The sequence below is a fragment of the Barbus barbus genome (assembly GCF_936440315.1).
Source record: "Barbus barbus genome assembly, chromosome: 47".
In the NCBI taxonomy this organism is placed as follows: domain Eukaryota; kingdom Metazoa; phylum Chordata; class Actinopteri; order Cypriniformes; family Cyprinidae; genus Barbus; species Barbus barbus.
The window spans coordinates 12,677,298-12,688,237 of record NC_136725.1 but is presented as its reverse complement, the minus strand read 5'-3'; the positions used below and the strand labels follow the sequence as shown (position 1 = coordinate 12,688,237).

General features: G+C 36.6%; 1 protein-coding gene across 1 annotated transcript; it reads right to left on the bottom strand.

The window, feature by feature from the left end:
• Window positions 1-1,908: 1,908 nt before the first annotated feature.
• LOC306865447 (vesicle-associated membrane protein 2) lies at window positions 1,909-9,203 on the bottom strand. Its single transcript, XM_079410045.1, has 5 exons — window positions 8,839-9,203; window positions 6,099-6,198; window positions 5,838-5,996; window positions 5,436-5,487; window positions 1,909-4,992 (listed from the first exon to the last, which is right to left on the bottom strand). Coding segments are annotated over exons 1-5 (330 nt in total). The 5' UTR covers window positions 8,841-9,203; the 3' UTR covers window positions 1,909-4,975.
• Window positions 9,204-10,940: the final 1,737 nt, after the last annotated feature.

The following is a 10,940-nucleotide window of genomic DNA, read 5'->3' as shown; positions in this document are numbered from 1 at the left end:
ATACACGCTGTGAGTAGATCACAGCTGGACACATTTGTTGGCGATGTGTGTTTATCTTTGAGTGATTTGAACACACGGCAACCGTAGGCTACATGACAGGATGCTATTATTTAGAAAAGTAAAATATTATTTTTTCATTATTAATTTCACATTTGGCCAGTGTTTATGCTGACTTAATAGCCTTTGGCATCCCTTTCAAAAATGTAGGGCGGTGCCATACATTCATAATAGTGGCATCAGATGGTAATAACATGGCACAAGATAAAAATCAGCGGTCATAAACCCTGACTGAGTGATAGCTTTTTTAAATCACCCTGAAGATGGTATTTTATGATAATAAACCGCTAACTATACATGTCCCTGTTCGTTATCGTTGGGCAGTTTTCTCATTCTGCAGGTTGTATTTGATTTATTTATGTAACTTAATGTACGTCTAACATAGAACATGTTTAGGTAACCATGGTATTACAGGTAGCATGATACTCACTGGTAACCTTTTTAAAAGAGTTAATAGTTTATGCAATAGTGATGCAGTAGTGAATAGTTACTTAAAATAATTAAAACATTTACTTACTGAAATGTTTTACTGAAAAAATTATAAACATTTTACCTTAGGATCCATTCTGTGTAAAAATCCTCTCCAAATGCTGGAACGGACCTTGTTTTATAAGAGATTACTAAAACAGACAGCTTATATGCTCTTAAATACAGAATCTTAATACATAAAATTAGGAAATAAACAGTTATAATAGTTTATTTTTAAAAAAATCCACACAGACCCATTTTTATTATATATTTATTTTTTTATGTTGTCATTGTTTTCAAACACACACACATTTTAATTTCTAACTCGGAACAATAAACACAGGTCATCATAACTGTCTTTTTTTTTTTGCAATATATATATGTATATTTATATATATATATATATATTTTCCCAAGATGTTCATCCATATAATAGACATTGACAGATTTACTCTACAATTGATTTCATGTATGTCTGGTTGCCAAAAAGTTTCCCTGTTACAATGTACTTCGTTCTGTTTAATATGTAGTCCACTATAACTTATGACACAAATAAATAAAAAAATAAAATAACAACATAAAATAAAACTGTGAAGACCGCATTACCCATGATCCTCCAGCCTAGTCCCTCCAAAAAGGCCAAATAAACAGGGGTAATGCTGATGCTCAACCTTTCCTCCCCAAATGAACCTCCCTAAATTAAATAAATACACAAATGAAACAAAAATTGTTATTAATACAGCAACTTGGCTCTTGGTTCGATGCATTTCTAGACCTCCATGAAGCTCTATGGTATCAGCTCCTTAAATTCTGCTTGTTTATACTCTTTACTCAGTCCAAAAAACCTTCAACAACGAATCAAACTGTTGTAAAACACCTTAACTTTTCATTCAAACATCATGAATGAATAGCAACCAATTGAAGTTGATATACCAGTCTGTACAAGCTTTCTGAAAAAAACTTTTGACACGCTAACCTTTAATAAGGCAGGGTTCATTTTCCAGTATTACTTTGATATCTTAGGTCACCGTTCTTATATTTAAACTTAAATTATGAAAGAAAGTCACCCTCTCCTAACTAAGCACAATGAAGCTGTGCCACAGAGCACCACTGTGAAGCCTTAACTAATTTCTGCTTAAAATAAAGTAAACAACTAAAGACTAAACAACTGTATGACATGAGCAATGGACAAATCACTGTGGCTTTGAGCCAGTAAAGTTCTGTGTCTTCATCGGTTCCCTCCGAATAAAGAAGACGCAGCATCTTTAACAGGCTAGCGTGACAAAACTGCTCCCACCGTCCCTCTCGACCCACGCAGTTTTGAACAAAACACAGTAAGTGCCAAGACAGAATAAAATGTCTTCATACACTCACACAAAGAAAGACAGAAAACCACATACTTTATTTGTAGTAGTCCCCTATTACAATCCTTTCAATTTGTCTTTAACGCTTTGATTAATTTGTCATGTTTGAGTCCTACCCCAATGCATGTTGTTTATTAGTTAGTTATAGACCCCTTTAAAATGTTGACAACCCCTGGGAGAAAATTCTTATATTTGCCTAATATAATAAATAGTTTATCTATTTTGCATCTTATTCTAATTCCAGATTGTTTATGCCTTAAATGTAAAATCTAAAAAAAGGGACCCCCTTCCCCCAGATGAAGCCCACACTACAACACGAAACAATACCGATTTTTTTGTCTTTTTTCTTCTTTAAACAGCTACAAAGAAATAGTTCCATGTTTTATATTCAGCATTACAGATACAGACCTAAAGGAGAAGTTGTGCTATTATTGTTTAGATATCAGGCCTGGGGATGCGTCCATCAGATTGTGGTTTCAAATTCCTTATCCTGTTAGCAATCGCCTCCACTAAATATTCAAGTAAAATAAATATAGACCTGAAGAGAGATGGGCAATTACTTGTTTCCTTTTGCTGGATGAGAGCTTTTAAAAACCAGAGATCAAGGGAAATGTTGTCCCTTAACCTGTTTTTGATGGCAGTTGGCAGTATAAGCAAGATATAATATGGTCTTTGGTCATTTTTCATTAAAATCGCTCAACGTGATTGGGACAAAGGAGTGAACGAGCATGCAGGGATGGAAAAAATGAAATGAACTAAGGCTTATCTCCTTTTAAAGAAGAAAAAATGAATGAAATGAAAATTATTCAAAATATTGCAGTTAATTCTGCGCCAAACAGTTAGCTTTTCTTAATATGGAATGTAAAAACACACCAGTGGAATGATTTCTCTAGCCCCGCCCCCTGTCACAATCAATTAGATAATCTACGCCCTCCCCCTGTTTATGCAAGCAGGTTGCCACGGGAACAGCCTTTCTTTACCTGCAGAGGTCTAAACAGCCTAATCCGTCAGGATAAAGCTGAAATACTCCACACACACTACGACGGGTGGCTAGAAACTGAATCATGTGTGAAAGAAAAAACGCTAATGGTGCTAAGTTGGAAACGTGAAGGGGATGAGGGGGGTGTTCACGTGCAGACGCACACTTCACGCCTGGCTTTTGTCGACAGATTGGGCGGATGAGACTGAAGGGTGATGCTGATGGAGGCGTATATACGCACAAGAGCAAACCAGGAAGAACACGGTGGAAAAAGTACAAAAGACAACAAGAAAAAAAACATCCCCTCAGGTGCATGGCAGTGTGTAAACTACAGCTGAACTCAACAAACAGGCACACAGAGAGGTGGATAATAGCAAGCGACACAAAGGTGCTCGCTGTGCACATAGCAGCAGCGTCAAGTCCTGAAACGACGTGCTCCCTTTCCTGCCTGCTTCGCACACGAAAATATAATAGAATCTATATCTAAAATAAAAAAAAATACTAAATTAAAGGCAGTCTCTAGATTTAAGAGAGAGAACCACAGCTGTCGAAACTATCTCACGTTGGAGTATTAAGATCAACCTGTGTGCTTTCGGACGGATGAACTCGTGTATCGGTTTGGCAGAAGTTCTGCTGTGAGTAAGTGGTTCTCTCCCATTCGCACCTGCAGTCTAACCAGTTAAAAAGCGCCATCAAAAACAAGCTTTTTGTGCATGATACTATTTCCCCTTTTCGGCCTTGAATCTCTCTGGGCTTCAAAATCTTTACCAGCAGAATGAATCAGGGAATTTTGGTCCTGATTTGCAGTTCAAATAGCACTAACACTTTCAAATCTTTTCACTTGCAGTGCAATTGACCCATGTGCGATTAATTGCTTCGCCATCCCTGTCAAAACCTACCCAGCAAGCACACAACGTCACAAGACATTGATATTTGGTTAAATTTCAGTTGCGATGTTGGGCGACGAAAAAATTCCGTCAGTTCAATGTCTAATATTAATGTTAATTTGATGTCCAATACCAACATCAGCTGGCATTGATATTTGTTGTTTTTAGGTTGCATAACGTTAAGTCAATGTCAAATTGGCTTCGAATACTGACATCAACCCGATTTTCATTCTTAACCAAAATGCAATCTGTCTGACGACATTTCCGACGTTAACCTGACATTATATTGACGTCTTGTGTCTGCTGGGTAGTTTGACTGTGTTACAAGTACTTGAGGTTGTTTAATACCTATTTTGGAATTCTTTAAGATAAATACACTTACTTTATTTGATAGACAGTATAATTCTACACTGCTATTAAGGAATGTTTAAGAGATAAGACACTAAAAGCATTAAATTAAGATAAAAAAATCTACAGTCATTGGTCCAGTCTGTTGTGGCAGTTCACTAAGAGAGTAAGTACTGTTGGTGAGAAAGAAATAAAGAAAGAAAGAAAGAAAGAAAGCGGGTTGAGGGGGCAATGTGTAGGTCTGAGATAGAGTGCATGTGACAAAGAACAAATTGGGGATATTGATTTAGTACCTCAGCTAAGGGAGTCTATCGCTTGTGCAAAAATACACCAATACTCAGTGAGCAAGAAAGAGTGAAATAGAGCGTGCAAGATACAAACACCCAGATTAAGAGGCAGTCGTTTAAACCTGAAGCAAAATAATTCTTACAAAACTTAAAAAAATATACAAATGCACACTCACACACAAACTACAAAAACCATTATATCAGAATAAAACTCTACAAAGAACATTTGGAATATATACTGTATAATCTTATCGTATTCTAAGGGTTGTGATTTCTTTTTTATCGGTTGTCACAAGTAATCAGGAGTCTGGAGTATGAACAGTATTTCAGAAAAACCAGAGGTATTTACAGAGGAGACATGGCCACACACTCACGGACAGGACGAACGAGGAGTGACAGGGGCCCAGATGTGAGGCAGTGGAGACAGGGGGCAAGGGGGCTCGGGAAGGGGCGGATTTAGACTCTTTGAGGGCAAATAAATCGATTGTTGTGAGAAGTCGTTTTTTCTCATCTTTTTGGGAGGGATTTTTCTGTGGCTTGGAATTGGGCGTTCATGAGCTCAGAGTGGGGTAGGAACGTCACGCTTTAGGTGCTGAAGTACACTGTGAAGAGAAGCAGATCAGGTTTATCGTCAACATTCGAGAAACAGTACGTAATATGAAATATAATCTTATAACGGGTTACTCTAAGTATTTTCTTGTCAGCTAAAGTCCGCTGGATGGCGCAAAATGCTAAATCTTCTGACAGCTCTAGGGCTTTTTTTAAAACTACAGATCGTATTTATACATTTTTATATCCCCACCTACAGACAGTCAGATTGAACCCAGTGAAGCATGGGTGTTGAAGCTCCCTACCTTTTTAGCACATAGCTGTATTTCTATGTTTTTGCTAGTCATGTAGCACTGATTTTATATTTATATATATATATATATATAAATGCCTTTCTACTGCATAGACAGCCAAGTTTTATCTTGCCAGCAGCAAATTACACAAAAATTAATTTAATTTGACAAACTAATCATTCCCAGAATATTCCTTTGCTTACCGATGATTATAATGAGGATAATCACGCATATCACTCCCAGGATAATCATCATCTAAAGAAAAGAGGCAAAAAGAAGGAGAATGAGTTGAAAAGCTGTAAAAAGTAGACTATGAAGGTCCAACATTCAAACATTCAATCCAAAAATGTGTCGTTATTAACAACTTTTTTTGAGGTACTTCTTAAAAAATATTATTTTAAAATATACAATTTTAAGCAATGAATACAAATAACACCATGTACTTATACTGACAACTAAAGATGTTAGAATGATACAAGACTTTCATTTCAAAGCGGTATACTGATTTGAGATGTACTGTTAGCTGTTTGCTTGATTTAGATGTGTTGCTATGAAAATCCATTGGCTTTTTCAGCCTTACTGGAGGCACTTTTTGTGTTGTTTACCTTGGCATTCTTCCACCAGTATTTATTCTTGAGCTTGGCGGCACTGGTCTCGAATTGTGAGGCTCCAGCCTGCAGGGCATCAGCCCGATCATCCAGTTCTGACAGCTTCTGGTCCCTCTCCAGAACCTTGTCTACGTTCACACGCATAATGTCCACCACCTGAGAAAAGATGAAGGTGACTCTTAGTAAACTGTTTCATAAACGTGTGTTCTGAAAAGGCACTTATAGATGAAAGAAGACAAAACGATGGGGTTCACTCACCTCATCCACCTGAGCCTGTGTCTGTTGTAAGCGACGGTTGCTGGTGAGGTTAGGGGGCTGGTTACCTCCTTCTGGGGCGGGGGCACCGGCAGGGGCTGACCTGCAAACCAACATACAGGCATTCGTTAAAACTTCACTATCACTTGGGTGTATTATTAGTACAGTGACTTACAGAATCTATATACAAGAAATATTAGGAATGTTTGCTTGCATTTCTTATTAGAATAGTACTTGTTTTCAAATTGTGATTACAATACAAATTCACTACTAAATTAGTTAGAATAAAAACCTATTTGATTTGTCATAATCATCATGTCAGCAAGATTACATTGTTACTGCTATCTGATGCAAACAAGCTGTTGCATGAAAATAAATTACATTATTTGGTTAAATATACTGTAGCTGTTCACTCACTCGCTTGCTGTTTTGTCTTTTGTAAAGACTGTTGTGAAACAAAATTAAATATATTTTGTTGAACTGCCAGAAATGATAAGTAAACAGGGATTTCTGAAAAAGTCTCCTTGCTAATGCCAATCTCAGCCAGCAGAGGAAGACAAACCTCTGTATAAAGGTCACCTCTGAAGGATCCCTGGATATAATCCCTGTTTACTAAGAAAGGAAAGACTTTTTCCTACTGGGATCTCTATATATATATATTTAAATGCAGTAAATGAGCTAGGAGTAAAGCTTACCATATTTTATTCTTATTTACCAGCCTTTTCATTCTCAATTACTTCCGCTCCGTCTCATTTACAATAGTCTATATTTAGACATTATCCTCTCACCTTCGCTGACATGAAAAGATTGATTTGCACTTCGTTTTGAGTGATCATTTTAATAGTTCTTATAGTCAGAACATAAAAGTAACATTCTTGCAACTCAAATTTTTATTTTCACATCTAAAATACATTGAAACATTTTTTTTGTCAACTATTTGACTTTAATAAATCAAACTATTTAATGTAATAGTGTTGTAAAATTAAATGTAGGCTATTTGTGAGAAATGTTTTGTTGTGAAATCTATCTATCTATCTATCTATCTATCTATCTATCTATCTATCTATCTATCTATCTATCTATCTATCTATCTATCTATCTATCTATCATCCAAGCATAAGAAGGAAGCAGAAACAGGCTTTCAGAGGAAACCGTCTGTGAGCACATGATTCAATACGAAATTATCCAAAGTCAAAATTTGGGTGTAGCCAATATCAGTAGTTTTATTACCATCAAGACTAATTGACTGCACTGATGCTAAATTTCTCCTTGAAAGCAAAATGTGTGTCAGTTCATCAAAATGAATTTGACACCAAACATTTGTCCTGTGCTCTTACGGCCTGGTTATGCAAGGCTACTTTTCCAGTGCCAACTGACAAATTCCACATGAATAAATGAAAAAACAATGTACATTTACTGCATTTTACTCTAATATGAGGTTAAATAAATTGTTTCTGGACGGTTCCTTGCACTCGGCTGGTAAAGGCAGGGTCATATGAATGATAGGGACAACATCCCCACCCCCACACAAGGCCTTCATTAAGCTTGTGTGAGTCTCTGTCATTGTTGCGTCACAATCAACACACATTTTATTAAATTACTGGACCAGATGTTTACATTTGTTACTAATTGATACAAAACTGTTTTTATGTAAGCTAGAACCTGAAAACAACAGAATGGTCATGTCAAAATAGCACACACCAGGCCTAGCGATGCTTTAATAGAAGTATACAATAGGAGAGATATTATTGAAGCCTCGATTATTTAAACCAGTTAAACGAGCATGGCTAGAAAATACTAGTGTATGTACACGGCCATCTTTCCTGCAGAGGAACACCTGCGCCCTTTATGGCTTCAGTCTAACTAAATATAAATGAATATCAAGGCCTGGTTCCATAGAAACATCTTCAATGGGTTACAGAATTATATAATTCGAAAAATGTAATAAATTGCATCGCCCCCTTTGCCTGAACGTGAGCATATGACGGTCAGTTTGCCAACCCCCACGACTCGCGTGGAATATCACGCCTCTAGTTTTAAGGGATTTTTTTCTCTTTTTTATACCATGTGAGGTACATTTTTCATTAGCATTATGAAAATGTCATTTGTTCAAATGAATATCAGGCCAGGTTTGAAATAAAGTGGGCCTTGTGCTATTTGAGACAAATCCCAGTGGGTCTTTGAATTGACATCGAAATTATCACAGGGACAGGGTTTTGGGTGGGCAAATATATTAATTGCAATAGTCTACATAATGTCGACTCATAAATTATTTTCATTCTAAAAGCGCGCGACCAATTCCAGCCAAACCAGTCCAATCCGGTGTCTAGGCGTGAATCTGCCGCTGTTGCTCATTCCAAACACGAGAATAAAGCCAAAGACGTCTATATTATAAATAAACTAGTTCCTTGACAGCAATTTACAGTATAGATGCACATTTAGTATGTCAGCGGTAGCAACTGAAATGGAAAAACATTGGCCATTAGGAGCCTATTTATAGACTATTATATAGCAAGTGCGCTCATCAGAATTCAGTGGGTCTCGTGAAATACGCAGTATTTACTGTACAATCAAATATAAACCTACGGTAATATGGAATATGATTATTTTGTGCGTACATATTATTTATAAAACACGTTCTATTAACAAGTGGCAGCAGCGTCATAATAATCAAGCAGAAGAGGTTCTAAAACGTCATTCAAAACTAGATTAGGAAAATGAATTGAAATTAAATCATACTCACATTTTGAACCGGGTTTTGTGTGCGTCTACAAGAAGTGTGTGGATGAACGCGCTGCTTCAGGCGTCTCTCCCCGTCTCCGGGATAAATAATGCACTCTCCAGGTTATTCCAGTAAAGCGCTATTCCTTAAAGGTTTGTATTTATTTCTTTCCAGCGGTGTGCCGCGCCTCGCTATTATTCCCTTTATAATAAGGGCGCTCTACCGCTACTCTCTTCTGTCACTATGTACACATAACAAATAGATGCTCGGATTAGGCGAACAAAGATGGCTCGTTGACGTCACTCGTCATCCGGGAAGCTGCAGGTTGGAAGCAGTGACCACGAGAGACAGGAGATGGAGGATGCATTGCTTGTTGACAGTATGACAAGACGGGACAGGGCACATTTAGGCTATCCGTGTGGAACACTTTCAACAGTATATGTAAGAGGGCGTGGGATGGGGTTCATGGATTTTATTTGCACAACATGCCTTGTGGTTAATTTATTTATAAGTAAGGATTGCTGAAACAAACAAAATGGCGGTCTATGAAGGGATGAATGAGCTTCCCAGGCTGCGTATGCTCACTTGTTAGTTATCTTAATGGGAAATATGAAAACAGCTCGATTTCTGGAGCAGTGTTAATGTAATGCATCCTGATACCACGTGTGCCGACAAAAAAAAAATCATAATACTTTAGCAGTAGAATTAGTAAATATTGAGTGTCTACTCATGTTACATTGCGTGGTATACTTTGTAACATATGGCATCAAAAGGTAATTGTACGAAGGGGAAAAGTGTTTGGCAGCGGTGGGATTCGAACCCACGCCCCCGAAGAGACTGGAGCCTTAATCCAGCGCCTTAGACCGCTCGGCCACGCTACCGTTGAGAATGCAGGTACTCCTACATATGGATATGTATCGCATCTGCTCAATTTTTTTAAATGTTTATTATTTGGGTTTCTATTCAGGCCATGTTTAGGTTTATACATCATCTATAAAGTAAGTTTTATTATTAATTTTTTTTATTAAAATAATAAAGTTTTATTAATCACATATTTTATGATCATGACATGATATATAATGTGCCAAAACCGTTCTGTTTTAAACAGAAAATATTATATAATTTATTTCGAAAAAAACATTTTTAGAGTTTAAGGCATGATTACTTAAACCACTAGATGTCGCTATATGCATGTAGTATTCATATGGTTTTCATCAGCCATCTCTGCCAAAAATAAAAACTTGACCATAATACAAAATGAATGCGAGACGTAAAACCACGTATTCAAGATGTTTAAACCTCAAATGGAACAGAACTGTGCTTCATACGTTCACTTCAAAAAGCTTTAATAATTCGATGTAAATATGTGTTATTTACACTTTTTGCGAGTAAGAGAAATTCACTCAGCTTCCGCCTGTGGGCGAACACTTAGCCCCTCCCCTGACTCATATTAGCGGTTTTCTAAATAAATACACTCATATTTTAGGTGTTTTTATACTATATTTTTGATGAAACCCTGAAATGCGAACTATATATGTGTTAATTTTACGATTACACGAAAAAATAGCGAAAAGGCCGTCGGTTTCAAAATCCACCAATGGGATCGCAGGAAATGCCAGCAAGTTAATATGAGGTCTAAAAGAAACTGAATTTAAATTCTATAGTTTACCTTTTAAAAAACGTTAAAACGCTTCTCTTGTACTAGTTATTAAATCTATGACTACATACGTAATGTGTACTTTGAATTATTTTGAATGAGTTAGAATCACAACCATGATTGAAAATACTTGTGCGGTTTACAAAAGCTTTCCGAGGTCTTTTAGCCAGCACATCAGTTGGAATTTCAACTTACCTGTTACCTTAGAAATAAGGTTTCAGATTATGATGATTGGATTCTATGAATACGTGATTATTGTCCGTGTTCGTTTAGGGTTTTGCAACCCCTTTACGAATCCTTTCTGAACATCTGCTTATATTAAGAAAAGTTTGGAATGAAGGTTAATAAAATCTTAGTTTAATCATTGAGGTGGTCGTTTGTTAAGAGTTTTTTCATGTTAAATTGATGTTAACATCTAGTTTTGTAGGTTTATTTATTTTTTTTGCAATGTATGAGATTTAGTCCA